The 22,746-nt window shown below is 38.9% G+C and overlaps 1 protein-coding gene across 2 annotated transcripts in view; it reads left to right on the top strand.

The window, feature by feature from the left end:
- erbin (erbb2 interacting protein) overlaps positions 1-22,746 on the top strand; it is a 68,590-nt gene that overhangs the window by 13,093 nt on the left and 32,751 nt on the right. For both annotated transcript variants that reach the window (XM_033646538.2, XM_033646539.2), the window contains exons 2-6: positions 573-647; positions 17,502-17,696; positions 18,714-18,831; positions 20,536-20,614; positions 20,764-20,853. In XM_033646538.2, the coding sequence (XP_033502429.1) occupies positions 17,511-17,696; positions 18,714-18,831; positions 20,536-20,614; positions 20,764-20,853 (473 nt within the window). In that variant the 5' untranslated portion in view covers positions 573-647; positions 17,502-17,510. The remainder of the gene's footprint in view (positions 1-572; positions 648-17,501; positions 17,697-18,713; positions 18,832-20,535; positions 20,615-20,763; positions 20,854-22,746) is intronic.

The raw sequence follows: 22,746 nt of genomic DNA, 5'->3' as shown, positions 1-22,746 counted from the left end.
GTAGTTAGTGAAGTATTTGCTGACAGATCAAATTTTTGCCTGAACATACTGAACATTAGCTTCCACAGTTGCAAAGACAACCCCAAGCGCCACAAGCATAACTTAGCATGATGAGAGAGAGAGAGGTTCTTTTGACCTAAATTTGAGTGCTAATTAACGTGTACCATGGAACATGTAAAAGATCTTACAGGAGCTTAATCTACTCCCATTATACAGGTTGGATTTTTGCACTTTTCCATCATCACTCATGAGGGATTAGACAAATGATATATCTAACAATATGTACAACAAATTACATGATTATAATACAACAATATGTACTGCAAGAGACTGTATAGTCTCTCACACTACCTATCTTTTCAAATCTCTGGCTGGTCATGTTATTGTAGCATGAAATTGTCATCTTTTAAATGCTACTGGTGTTAACTTTAATAAGTATTGCAAGATAATTCCACAAACATTCTGATGGTTGAGTTGCAAGAGGATTCAAGCCAGTTTGTTGTTGGTGTTCGTACTGTTTGTCTCATGCGTTGGTGCTTATGCTGTCTTTTGTCTTTGTCCTTTTGCATTAGATAAGCAAATTGTTGCTGTTGGATCTATCATCTGCCATCCACTGGGATCCAGGCGCTTGAGTCCTAAATGACAAGGTATGTACATCACCGTATTTATTTCATGCAGTCTCCAGTTATCAAGAGTTAGGTTACAAAGGCTTAATCTGTATTGAGCTTCGTTTTTTGGGTTTCAATTTAAATTTGTCTCTTTAAGCAATTTTGTGGACTCACAAAAGTGATGTACTTATGTCAAATATGAGTCTAACTCTAACAAGAAACAACAAGAGTGCCTCACCCTGTTCTCCTGGAGGCCAAGACATGATACACCTGCCAAACTAGCTCTGTGTGCAGTCACCATCCTCTTTCATCTTAAAAAGGTAAAGAAAACTTTATAAATAGCATCATAGTTATTTCAGACCATACCCTACTGAGAATGGAATACAATGTAGTCAAACACAAGGGTTTCAGTTAGATGGTGGCTTGATACAAAAGGACTTTCTCTCACCCTCACAAACCTTGTTTAATAGACTACAAAAGACCTTTACAAAATTCTTGAGGAACAACAGATGACGGTGATTAAGACTGACATTGCTGTACTTGCCTCATAATAAGAGAGGGCTCAAATAGAGTGCTGCAGGGATGATGATTTTTAGGCCAACATGGAAGTTAACATCACCCTGGTTCCCTGGACAAAAAACAGAGACTGCTAAAATGAAATCTGATTTCAGGGTTTTAGGGCTCATTCCTACACGACTCTTTTTACTAATTTTCTTTGGTATTACTGACAGGAACAGGTTTGCCACGCAAAGCTTAAGAATATTGCTTTTTCTGAAGTGCAACACTTTGCATTTATGCGTTTGACTACTTAGTTTTTTTCTGTAACTCATAGGCTCTCTATTTGCATAACTTTCACACAGCTGCAGGCTTTGCATCAATCTACATTCAAAACCTGGATCTAAACCAAGGGCAACATACTAGTCTCTAATTTCCCACTTTTTTGGTCCATAAAATGGATATCTTTTCATTTTATTTTCATACATTTAAACAAATGATATGGAGCAGAAAATCACTGATACGATGCTAGATGATGATGATTACAGTACTACAGTGTGTAAGAGCGTTGCAATCTATACATGTCTGTCAGTTTAAGGACTGATACAGACTACCATAAATTAACACATTAGCAGTGGTTATTTGCTGCTTTTTTAAAGTAAGTGGGATGCATCTTCCAATTTTTTTGATTTTATGTGAAACCAGTTTACAAAGGGTTTTTGCTGTTGTTTGTAATATTCACAGCACTGCTGCATTCATGATTTTTCTTTAAAGTTGAGATTCCCTCAGTTCCTTCTTTGACAGAATATCCTTTCATTCATTGAATGAAATGTATTTGAAATATGCCAGAGATTTGAAAATGTGTCTCCAGAGGAGGAACTTTTTTGTGCAAACTCTTACTGTCAGACTTGGTTGGCAGCCTTTGTGCTAGATACTGATTTCTCATAAGTGGGTTTCTTATACTAAGTGAGTAGTTGTTCTTCAAGAGAATTAATCGGTATAACAGCTGTGTCTAGTGATGGACAGTATCTACAGATTGGATTAACTATCCTTATGCATGTGATCTGATATCTTACCAGAACATCTAATTGATTATTCCATGCACTCAGTTTCAGCTGACAGTACTTTTAGCTCTGAGGCAAATTTGCCATTATTAGACCCTCAGACTTTTCTTGATAATGAGGTGCAGGCCCTTGTCTCGATTTGTTGGACTAAAATCAACAGCTGCCTATTGGTGACGTATCAGTGATGTAAAAATTTGCAATAACAGATTTTTAAGCACTATGAGGCAATGGAAACAAGTTATGGACACAGAGAGCAACATTATTAGTCATGAGTCATGTTTCACACAGTCTGACAAATGTCAGTCCAATGTTCTCTCTCTTATAGCTCTGTTTTGGTCACTACCAGCTAGTCTCCACCTGTGTCTGTCTGCTGTTATGGGTTTCAAAGCTGCCCACTGTGGCTAAAACAAGGCTTTGAGAGTGGTGACAGTGAACCAAAACAGTGCAGTTGCGGCTCGACAGCTAAACAATAAGCTAAACCTTGATATAATGCTCCATAAAGCCGAGGGGAGCCGCAGTGACCCCTTTCACTTTGTTTTTATATTGTCATTGTCTCTGTCACTGTCCAACATGCTTCTGATGCAGCTAGAGATTGTCGATAGTGGAGATAACATGAAGCAAGATGGAGACAGGGCCAGTAATCATAATTCATTGTCTGTCTCATGAAATAAGTCAAGCTGTTGCTATTGTATGAGAAAACTGTGTAAATTACAGTAGTTCACATTCAGCTCTTGGTGCAGAGGACATTGTTCAGTGCGTTTTCAAATCAGTGAGAAAATTACCAAAGCTTGTTCGTTACTTTTCTTTAGGAGGCCCCTTGTTTATTGTTAGATTAATACAAAAGTAGGTATTTATATGTGATTAAGAACATGCCCTTCTCCAGCCTATTTTTTCTGTTATTGTAAAATTATATATTAATACTATTTCACTATCTTAAATCTATACCTATTCTCATTCATTTTAAGTCAATATTAAACCATCTTTAACATAAATCATCCTCTTTTAGTTCTTTTGGTTCTTTAATTCAAAAACGTTATGTTTGAGAGTGGGAAAGACAGTATGTTATATGTCGACGTATCATTAACTCTGAAGAGCATTTAATGGGCAGACTTTATGACTTTAAAAAGGCATTAGGGGAATGTTATCCATTTTCATATTCTCCAGGAGACAAACAAGGAAAATGCGGCAGTTGTCTGCATGGATACATGGCTCTGACCTAAATGTGTCTGACCTGGTTATTGAGACTTGGCAAACTGCATCTCACTCCCTCTGTCTTTCTCGCTTACATAGACAAACACACAAACAGACAAGCAACTGTATCTAATACATAGCTCTGTATCTTTTTTTTACTGGAAGTATCATTTTTTCAAACATGAGTATCACTGAGAGATTTTTAGGAATGACTTTTGGTGTCTTAAACAATATACATTTATTATTCAAGTTTCAGTAAATACATTTAAGAAGATTTTGTCTAATTAAGTACCACACAAAGCGAAAGTACGGCATGCTGTATAAATTTTATATTGCTATTGCTCTTTATGTCTGGCCTTGTTAATTTACTATCCATTCCTCTGCTATTTTCCATCCTTGGCCATCTGTGGCAGTAGCCTAGATCATGAGCAGATAGCCCTCCAGGTCTTCCCCAGCTCTGTGATTTGGAAATGAGACAAGCAACATTACTCTGTAGCACTTGAACTTGCTGTAAATTCAGCACACTTGGTTTACTGTAAACACTAATCGGCTGTTTCTCTCGTATGTCACGGCTCAAAATAAATGGTAATGGTAAATAAAGTAACTCTGTTTATTGGAAGTGTCACATGGAAGTGATCTTAGTGTAGAGTGAATGAGGTTCTGCCTTTGTATACAGTTTTTTTTTTGTGGCTGTCACATGCATAGATTAAAAGTGTGAATAATGGTACATTAAGGAAAAATAGCCTGACTTACAGCTTGCCATAGCTCCCTATACTGTTGTATAATATCCAGGGGGAGAGGAGTGTCAGCTAGTTAATGTTGTGGCTTAAAGGTTTATGCAGGATTTTAACGACCTTGCACCATCCTCAGAAAGAGCAAAATGTTGAAGTTTAAATGCAGTTTTCAACCAACAGAAACATTTCAAAGGCAGTGATGGGTGTGCAAAATGTCACCACAGTTTTTTTCTTGCTGTTATTTTGGTTGTTTAATTGAAACAGCTGGCTGTTGTTTATTTGTGCGGTATCATAGTTTACTAAGTCAAAATATTATGAGTCATGACAGGAAGGCATTCCATTGTTTTTGCAGGTTGCAAGGAGGTGTTGGTAGCTGTTGTGCTATTAGTGCAGAGGGTTATGGTTGCCTGAAGGGTTATGGAGTATTGCCTGCAGTTAGATGATTGTTTGGCTGTTTAGGAGCAGCAGAATCTTTCAAATTGATCAGCTTAACCCACCAATGTTACTGCACTGTACCCTTTTTAAGTAGCCAAATATTTGTTTGCTGCTTTAACAGCCATGTTCATGTGACAGCAAGCCAGTGACTTTGTACTTTCTATGTTGAAACCTATTCTGCTGATCCTCTCTGGTAAAGAGCCCGAAAGCTATGAAATACTGAGACTCTTATCCATAACCCTTATAGTTATTACAACATTGTTAACAAGGGCTAATGCCATTGTTTGGGTCTCATCTCTGCAGAAATGAATCTCATGGGCTCATATTTAAGTGGATCTCATTTTTAATTAATAACTTACCGGCAGAAGGGATTTTTGAGCAGGTCACTATTTATAACCAGCAGGGCTCTCTCCCTCGTTGCCCTGGTTAGGTCTTAATGAGGAAGAATCTGCACTCCAGAAATCCAGACTTCCACTCTGAACGACGTCAGACCTAAATGTGTTGATATTTAAAAAAAAATAAAAATTTTAACATGATGTGGACAAAAACATAATTTAAATCACCAATGAGAGATGCTCAAAGTTTTATTAGGCTTCAAGCATGTTTGCTTGATGCTAGTTAATTTAACAAACCAATTCATTTTCTATACCTTTAGGGGAAAGGAGGGAGTTCAGGAATCTCCAGCCAAATTATTTGAAATATAAGTTGGACAGTGTAGATGATGCAACATTTATGCAAACAGTTGTGCAAACCTTTCTGGCAAGTCAGCTGTAGATCTGTTTGTCTCGTTGCAGTCTTTTGCTTGTCACATTTAGTTTTCAAAATAGACGGCTTTGCTGTGGATTTGTAGGACCATTGTAGAAATAGGAATTCAAGTGATAAGAGAAATGGTACAAGAGAAGGAAGAAAAACTCATGCGTGTAGAGAGAGGGAAAGGACCAACATGATGAGCAGGGTGCTTTGCCACAGAGGGCCGCCAGCCATCAGTTGATAAAGCAGTCAGTTCATTTGATAAGGAAGCTGTGCACTCTTTTGAGCACAGAGGACTAATATCAGCTGCTTCTTGTCAATAAACAGAGCCTTTCTAACTACAAGTGTTTCTATGTTTCACATGGAACACCAAGCAGGTGAAGTTATTCAATAAGCCTTACCCGACATGTATTTCACTATGCTGCACACATTTAATGGGCCTCACAGCAATCTTGGCTTAGAAATCAACTTTGCTCACACGCATTTGAACTATGACCATTGAGGTTAAACTGTGCCAAAAAACCCCAACTCTTTCCTCTTGTTTTTTTTTATGTTTTTATTTGAGTAGCCTACCTCTACAGGATGCAAGGTTGTTTTTTTTACTTGGGTAGCGAAGGCATGACGTGCCCTACTCTGCCATTTTCTGCCTCTGATTGGCTTACCCTGACATTCTCACCCTAACTAGTCTCACTCCTTATGCCTAAACCTGCCCAACCTAACCAAGCCAACCAACAAGTCTAAACCACTAAGAGGCTGAGTAGGGTGCGTCATGCATTTGGCATCCTGAGAAAGAAAATTTAGCCAACAGGACAGACATACAAAAACCCTTGTCTGAAAGTAGCATGCTTTCTCGGATGAAAGCTGATTAAAAAGGTTCTTGCACATTTTTTGAAGCGATAGTAAAATTGATAGTCAACTACTGTCAATTGACGGCTGCGGTGAGCTTGTCTCACAGGATACCCTGTTGTTGCACATCTCAGCAGAAATGACGTCGGTCTTCATGTCGCCAGGAAGTGGCTTTTCGAGACACAGCAAGGTAGTCCATAAAAGGTTGTGGTTGTATTCATGATCATGAAATTTAGTACATACAGTGTTTGACCTGCAAATGAAACATTTGCTCTCTCAGGCACACAGTTATTGTTCAGCAGCTTCAATGGCATTTAGAGCAGTGATGCTCAGTTCAGTTGTCCAAACAACACGTAGAGAGGAAAGGCTTTGTAATGCACAGAGTGTTTGATCAACTCCTATCTTAAAACATGATTTATATGCAGATTGATGATGTATTTAACATTTTGTTTATCATAGAAACATTTCCATTATTGTTTTGTTGGCAGCAAATTTTGATTAAATTTTTTATGATTTATCAAGTGATTCATGCCTAATATAACACAAACATCAAAGGTTTCTAACCATAATGATATTTACCTTATCTAATGACTTTTTCTGTGGCTGGTGATGACAAGTAATTAGTCTCCACTCATATATAGAAATGTAAGTCCTATAATTGTATCAATACAGTAGGATTATAATCTTTAATAGAGGACACAGTTAATGGACAGATTAAGCAGAAAGTGTTGTTTCATCTAACTTCATGTGTCTGTTATTGTGAGTGATCTGATAAGGCAACTGCTTGATGTGCAACAACATACATTTAATTCTAAAACAAATATTTTTATCTATTTATTTTTTTTAAGGTTTGTTTTCTTAAGTGCCAAAATTATAAATCAACTGATTAATTGTGCCAGAATTACCTTGGTTATACAGTGCAGAAATGCTGGCTTCCTCTTACATATTTTCTACGTTGTGACATTTAAGTACTAAGTGAATTACAGGACAGACTGCTACCGGCTTGCATGAAAGGTCAGAAGATAAACATGCTTATTAATCACCTCGTTGCATGGTAGGAGGGACATAACCTTTGGAAGTGGACGGCATTATCACTTGTCTTTGTCGTTCTCTGGGGGATCCATGACATCTCCATAACCTCAGAGTTGTGAAGACCTGAACAAATGAAGAGGAAATAAGACTGCATTCACTCGCTCTAGGCCCATCTGTGTCTAAAGAAATAACGTGGGAATTATTCATTAGAATAATTATGATAGTAATCTCAAAGGGAATTGAAATGAAGACGCCCTGGATTCAGAATATTTGCAGTCCTCTGCACTGTGAGCCAGGCTGAGTGTGCACAGAGAATAAAATGTATCCCAGTAAAACTTAAGTTGGTTTTAATTTGATGTGATGGCTAAATGAAAGGTTTGTTGGAATATGTACATGCTCCATTTCACTTGAAGAGAATATTATCAGTCTGTTGCATAGAGGTCAGCTTGTGCAACTTTTTTCATAACCACTTCAAAGAACAGCAGGCCCTTTATACACCATTCAGCAACACTTGCGTCAACACAAGCATTCATCTAAGTACAATTTATTTGTGTACTTCTTACAAGTTGGTTTTTACTGGTCACCCATTTTGTACAAGTGGCATTATTTTATACCTTCTTTTTGATTTTTATCAATAGTTGTGATGAACCAGTAAATAATAATGACAAATCATAATAAATCAATACAGAATATAATGGAAAGCCTAAAAGCTACCCAGGCACCAGTTTTAGATAAGACTTTTGGTTTTTTGGATGTCACCCACAACACTCAGAATTAAACAACTAAGGAATATTCAATAACTTTTGTGAGACAAACACAAAGCCACTCTTGCTCCACCACAAACGTTAGCATTCTAAGCAAATAGCCTAGTGGACATAGCTGGGTCGGGGGGCATCTAGTCGTGCGTCATTGCATGTGGGAGGACTGCATCTTTAAACACAATGTGTTTATAGTCAATACATGGTATTGTAGGAAAAGGTGAAACAGGAAGTGGTTTGACTGTGAATACTTTCTTTTTGCAGATACAGAGTATATTTGAATTATTCTATTTCTTTCAAGCATTTCCTCATGTACAGCAGTATTTTGTACTGCTGTTTGCTGTATTAATGGGTTGAATTTTATAATGCTCGACAAAAAAAATAAAACAACCCAAAGATAAGGGGGCGCATACTTTATTTTTTTTCTAGAGCTTTAGCTTGTTTAATACATGAACATGAGGCACTAAAACAATAACTTAGTGTTGTCCAACATTTTACAATAGATGATTATTGTTAAGCCATAGTTAAACATATTCTGATACAGAGGAATGTGTGTAGGTTTCATGTAAATGTTCAAATACAAGTCTTATTTTTATGATGATTTATGAGTTCTGTCTATCAGAGCGAGTCTGCTCGGAGTAGAAAATAGGGAAGATGCTGCAAAGGGCACTTTGTCTTTGTCACAGATCAGATTACTTAGCCTCATTTCACCACGAATTCAAAGAAAACAATCATGGTTTTGTTTTCTAGAGTCACGCAAGACCACTGAGACCTAAGAACACTGGTGAGAACCAAAACCAGGGGGAGAGTGAAACTGGAACTTCAGGTTCCACTGAGCTCCATACCCCCGCTACAGATACTCTCAACAGGATTGTCTTTCTATCTATTTCAGCTGTAATTCCAGCTATTGTTTCCTGTTGCTTTGTTTCTGTATTAATGGATTGTTTCCTATGTTTAGTTGTCAAGCCGTACTTAAGGGGAAAGGCAAGCATTTGAACCTGCAGCAGTGATAAAATAAAGAAGTAGGCATGGATAGGTGTTGAAGCTGTGTTTGGGACTGCTAGGTTTGACAGTATGAAAACATTGCTCTGAGTACCTTAGTCAGTTGTTGAACTGCTGTCCCCTTAACTCAATATCTCACTGCATTATTGAGAAGCAGCAGGTCTCCTGTTGTGCCACTTGCAGTTCAATGTGATGATGTTAATGAGGTGCCCAGAGGAAAGACTTCCCTAGCAACAGCTTAGGGTAGGGATGTGTGTGATTAGTCGACTAGACGATTAAATGTTAATACCCTCGCTAGTAACAGGAGGAGTTTGGATCAACATCAAGACTAACAAGCGGCTGTGATTATCACAGATTTCTCTTTCTCTTTTTCTCTCCTTCACATACAAACACATGCGTGCACTTGTAGACTCAATGGATGGAACTGTATTCACCAACCTCTGTTAAAGCGGAATGTATGTCCAGGCCTCATACACACACACACACACACACACACACTGGTTGTCTTCTTCCTAGGCTGAATGAGAGAGGTTCTTTGGGGCGCAAATGAGATCCCGACAAGCCTAAATGTGTGTGTTTGCGCATGTTTTTTTGTGACAGAGAATTTGCGTGCACACCCATGCATGAGAGAGTTAACATATATGCGTGTTTTTGAATGGAGATGAGTTGGGTCGTTAAATACTAAGTAAATAAATGTCAATTGTTAACTATTATTTAGTGAGTTGTTGTTATGTTTTGTCTGTTTTTTGAGTGTTTTGTTTTTGTTTGACTAGTCGACTGGTCCAAGTTTAAACTTCTGGTCAAACATCAGAGAAATTGGAATATCCCAAGTTTAGGGATAATCTGCATTTGGAAAAAAAGTGGTTCAGGGGGTTGTTGAAATTAATTTTTAAGGAGCTGTATGCAATATTTAGACCATATCCATGACTCAGAGTCTGGAGCAGGATTGTCTGCACACGGCTCTCATCATGGAGATGGCTGAGACAGCGGCTAGCAGCGACATGCACTACATCAGTAAACAGCACCAACAACAGCAACAGTGCTGACAGAGCTCATTCATTCTGCACTGTACTTATAAAGGTACAGAGTTTTGTTTGCAAACCAGAAGTTGCTTTCCATAGCAGTGCCATATGTTATTCTGGTCAACACTCATTGTGAAATACACATGGGTTGTTGTAAAATATGCCACCTAGAGGTTGTGTAACTTGACATTTTCTTATGTATTAACCAAAAAAGGATTGTGTGAATCCTACTTGGATGCACAGAGCAGTTGAACTTCTCTTTCTTCACTGGGTTTTGATGTGTCAGTGAATAATAAAGAGGATCTCCAAAGCAAAGGACATGATCCCATTTGAGAAGAGTTAGAGCTGCATTATAGGAAGGGTGAGAGAACAAGCCTATAGTCTGTTGGCAGTCCGCCCTGCATTGAGGAAGTGACTTTTTCTTTCCTCTTCCTTTACAGACAGAGGCAATTCAAGTGTATCCCACAGGCTCTGCAGGCTGTTGTGCTTTTTTTTTCTTCTTGCATTGTTTTTGTTGCCATAATCTCCAATATAAAATTTCAGCTGTGGCCCAGCAATCCTGCAACAGTCCACTCTGCAATCTGGATCAAAAGCTCCTTTCATAAGGCGAGAGGTAGCCCGTACTAATCACATTCTGCCATATCAACCAGACGAGTACTATTTGCTATAAATAACACAAGCTGCTTGCTACTGTCAAACGGTGCACTTTCGTTTCCGCTTAACCCATTACACACGCAAACATACATGTGCACACAGACCTCAACACAGACACAACACCAACACCTACTGGGGGTTATTTTGAAAGCTGGTCTGATTATTTTAATATGCCCTTTAGCTCATTGTTACCTCTTGTCTATTTTCATGTCTTCACCAAGCTCCTCTTGCTGTTTTTTTGTCTTGAACAAAACAATGAGGTAGACCAGACACACATTTAATTTTTAAAGCAGAGACATATTAGAAACTGTTAATTTGTTTCTGACACATTCTACTGGATAAACCAGAATTAGGCCGGTGAGTGGTAGTTGGTCACTACGGAAGGACACAGTAACCTTTTGGAAACGCACACAGACATCTCAATCTCCATCTGTCTCTTTCAGAGTTTACTTTCAATACCAGTTCTCTACTCTGACCACAGACTGCCTGTTCAGAGCCCTCTGTATTTTATCAGTCGATACTTTTACTGCATGAACAGTTGAGCAAGCTCAGCTGTGTGTTTTGTGCATGACTCTGGGGGCCGCAGAGCCGATCTTACCCTTGACCATAGTCTCTATAGCAACAGCACTAACCCAGGAGGCACTTAAGTTACAGGGTAGAGGGGTTGTGACAGGGAAGTGGTTTCCTGGCTCTGACTGGGAGAATAAAGTGGGAATCTGTGACTGGCCTGCCCTCTGGACTATTTCATTCACTGTTGCACAGAGGAAGCCACAGGGATCATTGCCAGGCTGCTGAGTCACATGTCCACCATTCACACATGCCCACACATTTTTACATTTCTGAATAAATACAGCCAGTGTGTTTGGGGCTTTTAACAATTTCACAGCTATCAGGCCAAGCTGTTACTAGCACACTGATTTAAGTAAATGTGGCACTTAAATAAGTAGGCTAAGAAAGAAGATCTCAGCCAAGAGCTTAACATGTCTGGAAATCTCCATTGCATGTCTTGAACTTCTTTATATCAAAAGTCAAATACTCTGGATGGACTAAAGCTGGCTGAATGTAGACAGTCATCATTCCAATAACATGTAGGTCAGTGGATAAGCCTATCTATGTTGAAGGCAGTGCAGGTCTCATTAGTATGCTGCCTTCCAGATTACTCCGAGGGGCTTCAGACAGCCAGCCTAGCAGTGCCACAGTTATCCAGCCCATTTCCCTTTCTCTGTCATCTACAAAAAAAGTTTCCCTACAAGGAAAATAAAGTCAAAGCAACACTTTCATGTCACAAAAGAAACGGGTACAGAAACTGTAACCAATACTGTCTTTAAGTAGGTGGGACATAGATGTTTAACGCTGATGCTGCTCTAAAAGCAGTTTATGTAAGAAATGCTTCATTTGTGTAGCAGTGAATTAACTCTTAAATCAAGACCGTGCTCTGCATTATGCAAATGTAACAGACATTCTGCATGGTTTAGAAAATAATGTTTCTACATTCTGTTGAGGCATGACAAATCTCTGACCTAATTGGAGCAGCAGAACTTTCTCCTGTAAAGATGGTTTATTTTGGAGGACTGGACCAAATTGGCAAAGTTTCTGACTCACAAGGTTATCATTCAAAGTCTCCTGTTTTTTTTACCTATTATCTTAGTTGGCATGTGGATGACATTGTTTTTTTTTGTTTTTTGTTTTTAAATAAGGCCAGTGATATTCTGTATTTTTATTACTGTCAGCAAAGCCCCTGAAAGATCAAAACCAAAAAATATTTTGGCTTGTCTCCGAATACTTTCTGACTTACTGTGGAAAAACAAGCAAACAAAAACTTGAATAACTTCCCTAAGACAGTTCAGCATTGTACTTGAAGTAAATTGTGTAGTTTTGGAGGGATTTTTTCAGTGCTGGCAAAATTGACATTTGGTGCTCTAGTGAGTTTTTATGACAGTATGATGGTATTCATGGCATCCGGTCAAAATTATTTCAGTGCCCGTGTTCATTGTAATGAAGAGGTGTCACTCAAAGCAACAATGTACCTCATAAATTTGGTTTTAATTTGTGGACAACAGTGGAGCTCTAAGGCATGTAGGAGAAAGATCAACGGTTCTCAACCCAATTTGTCAAATATCGCTGCTTTGTCAGTTGCTGTTCACATGTAAATGTGATGCGCAAGGTAGCGTCTTGCGTTGATTTTGCGTGACAGCATGTCAAGTGATTCTAATTACATGCATTGTGTCTTTTCAAAATACACTTTTGTTTTCACAGGAGATTGATGGTTTCCGTTCATTATATGCATAGTCTTTTTCAATACGTACCTATAACATTGAAAAACATCATGATTTGGTTCAACATTCGCAAGGGAAGCAAACAGCGGGCTCCAAGGTTGAAGTCTGGGGATCGTTGGACTTACCCACCTCCCCTCCCGCTCGTCCAATAGGGACTTTCTTGCACCTTATGTTATGTTGTTACGGGCTATGTTTCAAACTGATGCCATTTGGCGGCGTTATACCCTGATCGTGCCTGGCGGCGTATCATATTGCATGAAAGGCCAGTAGTCTTATCCTTTGAGTTAAAAATCCTGTTAACCAGTACTACTGTCCTACCAATATTGGTTTAAGACCAAACCTACAAAACTAGTAATGTTTCAGTCAGCCTTAGCTGTACTATGTGTTAGGTGCTAAGTATTACATGCTGTGGTAAACCAGTCCCTCCAGGATCTTGCGGCAAAAAATGTGCTTTTTTTTCTTAAATTACTACCGCCAAAAAAATAAGTCATGTAGTCACTTACTATAATAATCATACTGAATATTACAAAAATAGCTGCAAATGTTTTTTATAGTTCTCTTCTTTAGTTTTATGTAATTAGTTTTAAAACATGGACTTCAATAATGTTACAAAAAATCCTGAGTGAATATTGTAGCTCTCAAACCAGACAACATGTACTGTAAGCTACATCTTCTGTAAACATAACATTTTAATACATTCAACACATATTGTATGCATTTAAACAGTGCAAATTCGTATGTCAGTACAGAGCGTTTCTCCATACTGCAATGCCATTAGCGCATTTGATGGCATGTCTGATGACGTTTCAAATGACTTCCGGTCGGCCGGAAAATGTGAAAAAAAATGCAGAAAAATCGCAGGACTTTTGAAAAATTGCAAGCCCCCGCAAATTTTGCGGACTCTGTTGAATTTGTGTTAATTATTGCGATCACAGATCGCGATTTTTCTGGAGGGACTGGTAAACATTAGAATTGCTTATCATTTGCATGTTAGCCTTGTCGTTGTAGCATGCTGATGTTAGCATTTAGTTCAAAGCAACCCTGTACCTAAGTATAGCCTGGCATAGCCGTCAGTATAGCTATAGACTTTAAGTCTTGTTCTGTAATATAGCAGTCTGATTTTCTGGTCATTTAACATCGTTAGATGATATCATGTCGAAGCCATCCTTAAAATGTGAGATTAAATTCTTCTGCCCTCTTTAACATGTTCACAACATCCAGTCTCCTCGACCTTGACTTGCTCTTGCTGCTTTTTGTTAATCTTTCAAACCATATACACTCTCCCCACAACTTTTCTCATGACACTTTATCTGCTCTTGCTTCCTGATAACTCTTTCTTGCATAACTTACAATAACCAACACCTGCCCCCTTTCTCCGTTAACCCATATCACATTCCCTCCTCTCTCAGTCCTTCTTCTCCCATTCTGAATAGCATGCGTCATCCATATGCTCAGTGCTCATTACTTGGGGTGAGTGGAGCCAAGCCCTCTGTCATCCCCTCTAGTGATAGACCAGATTACTCAGAGTATTTATACATGAGCTGCCTGCTGCTATAGCAGAAAAAGTGTGTGGGAGGATGACAGCCTCTTGGTTGTGCATACCTCATGTGAGTATGGGCGTATGCACACATGAACCCATTTTTAATGAGTGAGAGATAGAGGGATGGCTGACTGGTCGTCCTTTGAGTCAACTTTGAACATATTTCTTTTGGAAACATTGCATCATTATTATGAAATCGACAAGTATTTAGAGTATATCTCTTTTGAGCTTTGTCTGATGTTTATTTAAGTAGCATGACTAATGCCATTGTAGGCTATTAGGTCATATTTTGAGTACTTTGTGCTGTCCAAAAAAAGCATCTCTGTATACACATGCAAAAATGTGTACATCTGTTAACAAAGACAATGAGTTGTATTCAGTGAACCTAATATCAGAGAACATAAGGCCTTAAGTAGTAGCAACCTCCAACACACACGTCACACCCACACAGTCTGCACGAACAGTGTAGGTCAAGGCTATCACAATTTTACAGCTCAGTTAGACAGTCAGGATACACAGTGAGTGAAGGACTCAGAGATTATGTGCTGTGGCGGTGCTCAGATTAGGACGAGGGGGAGGAAAAGTCACATTCTCCACATGCTCCAAGGAACAAAGCCTCTGTTGACCAGAACACATTCCATAGTGTACACTGTATGCGGTCAATACGTCTATGTTGACCGCAAGCTATAAAAATTATACATACATCCCTGTGGCAAGTTAAAGAACGGGTTTACAACTCCCCTCTCCTCCACCCCTTGAGCTCCCAACCAGATTGAAGGCTGAAAAGATTTCCTGCCTTTTATGTATCTTTATTTTGCAGTAGAGAGAGTTTGGGATCAAACTACTCAAGGACAAGGATTTCCAAAATGATGACTGATTCATGGCCTACTTCTTTTTGCATTTTTATCCTCAGCTTCGGCCCAAATGAGGATACAGCGTACCCACGATAATCAACAGCTTCTTGTTTTTGGAAATTTCAGAGGTTTTCCCACAAGAAAAACAGAAATGGGAAACTAAAAATTTACAACATGTCAGGCTTCTCTGGGGTGTTGTTTCTTTTAAATGAAACCTTTAAAAAAGGAAGTACAATTCATATGTCTGTCATTTTCTCTTTTTTTGATCACTTGTGTTGAGCACTCATTCAGTGAACGGTGACTTGTCAGTGATCAGATGTAATTTATATGCAAATTTCAGAACTCATTTGCAGGACAATTCTTTGGAGGAAATAATACGATCGCGTGTGCATGTTGCAACTCATGGCTGTGTTGGAAGGTACTTCTACAGAAGTGCCTCTGCACTGAAGAGCTATTATACATTATCTACTGATACTGTTGGATGATACTGACACTGAGACCAGATTCTGAACTAGATATTCATTAATCTCTTTAAAATTCCTTAAATACATATTACTGAAAGTGTTACTGCATCAACACAATACTATATGAGACATGTAGGCTGTGAAACTATCAGTTTTCTCCTCATGGCGCTTCTAATGGCATTTGCAAGAATTCACCTCGGCAAAGGGAAAACAACCAATCTGAGCCGAGGAGTCAAACTAGGCAGCGCTGATCATATATAAATCAAGATTCTGTCACTGCATTCCCATTTTTTTCTCCTGAAATGTTTTCAGAAACATATTTTAGTGTACTGTTTAACTGTAAAATGAGAAGGTGTGCTTGGCTGATGTGCGGTGCTTCATTTTGGCACGACTGTTGTAAAACATGGCGCCTGGAGTAAACTTTATCATTTTACAGCTAAACAGTATACTAAAATATGTTTCTGAAAACATTTGAGGTGAGAAATAAGCAGTGCAGTGACAGAATCTTGATTCATATTTGATCAGTGCTGCCGAGTTTGACCGCAGTTATTAGCAGTTATTCACATGATTGACATCTGCGTTACAGACTTCTGGCTCTTGATTGTTTTTGTCCACGTGCGGTAATGCCATTGAAGGCACTACTGTTTTATGTACATGTGTGGATATATTGACAGTTTGAACAAATATGCCAATAAGTTATTTTTTATCCAAATCACCAACCACAGCTTTAAAGGGCACAACATGGTTGTTACTCACATATATTTGTCCATAATGACAGTTTACTCACCTCCTCCACTGTAGAGATTTGGGTGACACAGACTACAGCAAGAACAAAGTTAATCAGGGCAAGGAGCACAAGCCTCCTAGCACAGGGAATCCAAAATTTATTAGAAATCAACCACTCAAACACCAAAAGTAAACAAGAAAGTTGCCCCCTGGAAATATTTGGAACTGTTGAAACAAACCTGATAGTGTTGTAGGGAGCTCTTACATAAAATGTTATTATGATTAATGGTCAAAATAGTCAAAAATATGAAACAAAGACCCAGGTTGACAAATGCTGAAATTTTTGTTTTGAAGAAGGAATTGTTTCCAACAACAAAGTTACCGTGGTTTGATCAGATCCCTTTTTCAATTATTTGTGTCTGATTGTTACACTGGGTGACACATGCTATGTATCACTTTGACTGACCATCCTTTTTGCTCTAATGGGCTCACTGCTTAGTTATTAACAGAATAGAGAAAACATCAAGTACACTGTATAAACATGTTGCATGGTCACTTTATTGATGGGAGATATTCCTTGAAGCTTTGTTGTTGTTGTTGTTGTTGTTGTTGTTGTTGACTGTCGTCCTGTTATGCAGTGGTCTTGCAGTCGTTAATAGTGAAAATGACATCCCTATGTAGTTTTAATTGACTGGAGGTGATGTCATTATGTCTTGAGTCATTGTTCTCAATGTGTTTTGGGACAGACTGCCGACAATGACCTGTACTGTGGAAGAAGAACACAAAACAACATATGAGTTCTGTTATGACAATTAAGTCTGCAGTCACATGGTCATGCCTCAGATGCACTGAGCCGATATCAAGATCTGTGTGTGTGTGTGTGTGTGTGTGTGTGTGTGAGAGTGTACATTACACTAAAAACATCATATAGGAGGGATAAAAAAAAATCTGGATCTGGACACTTAAAGCTGAAATGTTACCACTCAATGTGCACGCCTTCGATTACTTATCTCTACTCCCTTTACATATCTCTCTGTTTCCCCTTTCTAGTGCCTGAGGATGTCCAAGCGGAGCTTGTTTGTTCGTCTGGTGCCGTGCCGCTGCTTGCGGGGTGAGGAGGAGGCGGTAACATCGCTGGACTACTCCCACTGCAGCCTGGAGACTGTTCCTAAGGAGATCTTTAGTTTTGAGAAGACCCTGCAGGAACTCTACCTCGATGCCAACCAAATCGAGGAGCTGCCTAAAGTAAGGCACACACACTGATGTATAGAAACTTAATACAGTGGAAACCGCTTATAGTGATCACAGTAACAGTGCTAAACTGTATTTATGGATCCAAAAACTTGGGACAGAATCATTCTTATACAACTGGTGTTTAAAAAAATGCTTATAGTCAGCTTACACTGTTTAATTTGGGTATTTTTATATGGGACAACATGTGGAAAAACAATCTAAAACTACAGTAATTATACATATATATACATACATATATATATATATATATATATATATATATATACATATATATATTTTCCCCCATGATGCTCTGTCTCACGGTAACCCATCTGCTTCCAGCTGGCTACCTGAGGGTGGTGCTGTATTGCGTGCACATTTTCTCTCAATGAAAAATGTTGTCTCCTGAAAGCTTATGGCTGCTAGTGATGGAGACCGAAAATGAATGTTCACGGGGGAAAGCACCTATGGTTGAAGCCACCCCTGTCATGCGAATTGATAATACCCAGTCACGCAATGCCCACGTAATGAAACACCTGCACTGTATCTTAGAACAGACACTAAAATTCAGTGAATAGCGGAGCAGTCCATTTCATTACTTAATATTCATATAATAAACATTCAAATGTCAATTAGATGGTAATCTACATGAGATATAAAGAAAAAGAAAAAAATGGTTACAGTAATCATCAACATAAAGTGATGAATTTGACATGGACAGAGGTGATCAGTAGAAGTGGTTTCCACTATATTTCTCTCTATGTTCCATCTACAGTTTTTAAAACCTTTTAGTTACATGATGGCTTTACTCATGAGGTCACTAAATATTGACTTGCTGTGTGCCAGTCTTATGAAAAACGTTCTTTACGGACACTCTTTACTTCATATTCATTTAGACAGAAGAGCCTTTGAGTGACACAGTTGAACTTTTAGAACAATCAGGACATTTAAACATCAAATATTGTACTGTGTATTTATGGTCAACTATGTACTTAAAATAAACTGTTATCTCTTCTCCCTTTCCACCAGCAACTGTTTAACTGCCAGTTACTCTACCGACTGAGCATGCCAGATAATGACCTGACAGTGTTGCCAGCAGCGATCGCAAACCTCATCAATCTCAGAGAGCTTGATGTCAGCAAAAACAGTAAGTAAAATGATCACATATTTTCCTGTATTTTCATCTTTTCTTTTCTTTTTCAGAAGACTTGCTCAGGTTTGAAGTATTTTTGACTGGCAGGTTGAACAAGTCATGTAAAACTGTGGCGTCAGATCATGTTGCTGAAACCTGAAAACTGACCACAGCCAGTGGCTCAGTGACCTGTGAAGTTCAAATGCGTAGATGTCCTGGTTGTCCTTGTGTTGTCGTGACTGCTCCTGACATCAATCAGTGAAGGAATTTTTTTAAAAAGATGACATTTCCAGGAAAGCATTTCATAATTGATGCCACGCATAGATTGCTTCAAAGATATTCTGAGGTAAAATGCCACAGCATGTTACATTTACCACATGTTACGTCACAAGACTGCATGACTGAAAACCCCTTACGGGATTGATAAAGGAAGTGTACAAGCCCAGACCTGCAAGACACTATCTTCATAGTGCAGTAGCAGGCACAAAACAAAGCTGCTGGCTCTCACACAAACTGTGAGAATATTAGTACAAGGTGCTCAACTCTGACTGTTGTCAGTGGTTTGATAAAGTGGGAAGTGACAACATTTGTCAAAGGTTGACATTTACCTCTTGAAAGATAAACATTTGCGCTGTTGAATGTGAGGGTGAGCTTTGTACTGTATGTCCTTTCAAATTTGCGTGTTTGATGAAAACTTTCCACCGTCAGTGTTGTTCTAGTCTGACATTTAGAACAAGAAACAGCTGCAGACTAAAGTGTCTGAAGGCTTGACAGTTCTCTGTTCTAATGCCCAGCTGCATACAGAATCAATCAGGTGACTGTGCTATTTTAAAAATGTCTGTATATTCTTAACATCCTGTTGCATGTTCCTAACAAAGGGTTTTGTTTCAAAAATGTAAGAAACATTAACATCACTGTCTGACATTGTCTTTTTTATTTCCCAAAAAGATGTTAAGCTCTTTTAAAATAATGTGGTAACAATGCAGGATACTGCATAAGGTGGTTGATCATCACTATATTACCTTGAAGCTAAGCAGAGCAGAAAAGGAGTATGCACACTCAGCAAAACCCTTTCACGAATAGACAAAGGTTAAAATGGTAGTTCTAATATAAATGAATGGGTGCAAAGACAGCATAGATTAAACAAATGCTGAAGGATGTGGTGGTGTTTTCATGAACCAGAGCTGCATGTGCCGTGTTGATATTAAAAGTAGCTTATCCTTCTTCACAAAGCACTCTGCGCTAAGTGTTGTGGACACAAAACAAAGTGGGTGGAAATAAACCTTTAGACTTGGTCATGTCCCCTTTCTTGCAGTTCGCACATTGTGGATGTTTCATGAGAACTTGCAGACTATTACTCAGTGGTCCTTTTTTTTTTCCTTCTTCCTTTCCTGCTCTTTCATTGTGTCACCTAGAGCGCTCATCTCTGTGGTTGTTTAGAGAGGAAAGGTGCAGAGCCACTCTTAATGTATCTTCAGCGCACACAATTCAGGCGGAGAGCCGTCCTGCTTGTACTCACAATCCACCTGAGTTTAACATTCACAAAGCTTCTGCTAAACACAAGACGCATTATCCCTCATCTTTTTGGTTTTGACATGAGTCATTTATTTTGTCAGCAGTAATAAAATGGTTGAGGTACAACTTGCACGTGTTGAATTGATGGTCTGTAGTTGTTTTACCTTTAAACATCTTATGGCTTTTTTTGCTCTTTCTCTCCAGGTATCCAGGAGTTTCCAGAAAACATCAAGAATTGCAAAGTCCTAGCTGTTGTGGAAGCCAGTGTGAATCCCATATCCAAGTACGTACTGCCCACCCACATACAAGTTTTCCACCCTTAATAACTCCATTTTGATTCAATGTTGCCAAAACATTTTAAAATTGAAGTATTGCAGCATTGGTGCAGCTTTGTGTGAGTGATGTGATTTCCGTTCCTGTGTGTGTTGTCAGGCTCCCAGAGGGCTTCACTCAGCTTCTGAGTTTGACGCAGCTCTACCTGAATGATGCCTTCCTGGAGTTCTTACCAGCCAGCTTTGGCAGGTCAGTGTGTTCTCCGGATTGGATCAGGATGAAACTGTTTCTGTATAGAAAAAATCAAATACTGTACAGTATGTACATTCAGGCTGCTGACTGTGGTATTACGTGTATGTTTTGTGTGAAGCCACATGCAGTAGCTGATCGGGTAACACTGATGTGGCTGTGATGGCATAAGATTTATCTGACTGTGTAGAACCTCTGCAGTGTACCATTACCCTGAAATTCAAATTTTGTAAAGGTATCCAATAAAATCTCTAGCTCTAAATTATAATTTACTGCCTTAACAAGCAGAAATTCATATTGCAAATTAGAAATAATTACACTTGCTTTATTAGGTTAGACCAGCCAGAGAGATTTTCATTTACTGTGTAATCTATAGAAGAGCCAGGTGGTGTTGCTGATAAAATATTGATCTTGACATAAGACATAATCGATATGTTTATGGCAACAATGGATCAAATGAAAATGTGAAAGGGGATGCTCGTAGTGATGAACCTACAGCTCATTGTTTAGCTCCCCAGCTTCCCAGCAGCCACCATTGGAGGTTGATAATTGGATGAATTTAGGTTGTGACATTGGTTGACAGAAATTCAATGTCAGGACAAGGTCTGATGCCAACATCAATTTGACGTAGAATACCTATGACAGATGACATTTATTTTGTTGGTTTTAAGTTGTGTTGTTAAAAAACCAAAATCCAACGTCTTCCAAACATCTCATGTCAACATCATCCTTACATGAAATAATGACATTAACGCTTAGAGAACAAAAGCCTACGTCTGCAAAACTTCATAATCTTAATGTCCGTACAACATGAAATTCTAACGTTGTTAGACATTTCATTCCAACCAAAATTTTAACTTGTGTCTGACGTAAGAGTCCAACGATTATCGGTGCCAGCAGGGCTGGTTTACTCTCACCTCTCATGGCATCGTTTTCGGCTATAGCAGGCAGCTGCTTTCAGCGAGGAAACAATAAAAACTCATTGTACACTACCTGCTCAGCACCAAACAGCACACAGTCACAGTTAACATCTAGCTGATGAACATGGTGGAGCATTTAGTAGCTGAAGAGACAGATATTTCCCTCAGGAGATGTCCATGAGAGTCCAAAAACAGACAAAAAAGAGTGAATATTAGACAGTCAAGTGATCACCAGAAACAAGACTCCAAATGAACAATAATTTTGCTGATGGTACATGTAATTGATTGTAGCAATACATTCCTTAATGTGTGCTATACTTGCCAAAAAAGCTGAGCTGTCCTGCTCGTGGAGCTGTGTTAACAGTGCCTGCATACGTCAGCAAAATCTGTTGTTTTTCCTGCGTCTAGCGCTGTCATTTGACATGACGGCGACATAGTTGGAGACAAGGAAGAACTACAGGCTATTTCAGCTTGGATTTCTAGTTTTCACCTCTGGGTGTTCAGGGGGTACACTCTAGATGCTGCTCAAAAACAGAACTTCCTTGTTCTTTTTTGCTTGTATTGCAAACTAGCTGCATTTTCAACAGTGCAGACAGTGTTGTGGACATGAATACCTTTACTTTGTTTTGGCTCACTGGTTTTCAGCCTAATTAATTTGAGCCAGAGTGTGCGGTTGAAGACATGTAGTGAAGAGAAGCCGAGGTTGCGGCTGCATTAGCCGTGCAAGAGGATATGGTGGACGGGAACCCTCCAGCTCATGTGCTATGCATCCCGGTCCATGTATTTACTGCTGGCATGACTGTGAGCAAGTCAATATGGCATACTCTGAGGAATTTATTGCTTCAATTGACATGGTTTACCATCAACACTTGCTGGACATCCACTTGAGAGGTGGCGAATTTTCCCTTTAAAAATGATGATATGTCAGTTTTGAGTTCATAACTTGCTTATCTTGCTCCAAAGTTGCCAAAAA

The sequence above is a fragment of the Epinephelus lanceolatus genome, chromosome 19 (genome assembly GCF_041903045.1).
Source record: "Epinephelus lanceolatus isolate andai-2023 chromosome 19, ASM4190304v1, whole genome shotgun sequence".
In the NCBI taxonomy this organism is placed as follows: Eukaryota; Metazoa; Chordata; class Actinopteri; order Perciformes; family Serranidae; genus Epinephelus; species Epinephelus lanceolatus.
The sequence above is the reverse complement of the archived record's forward strand: the minus strand, read 5'-3'. Positions and strand labels throughout refer to the sequence as shown.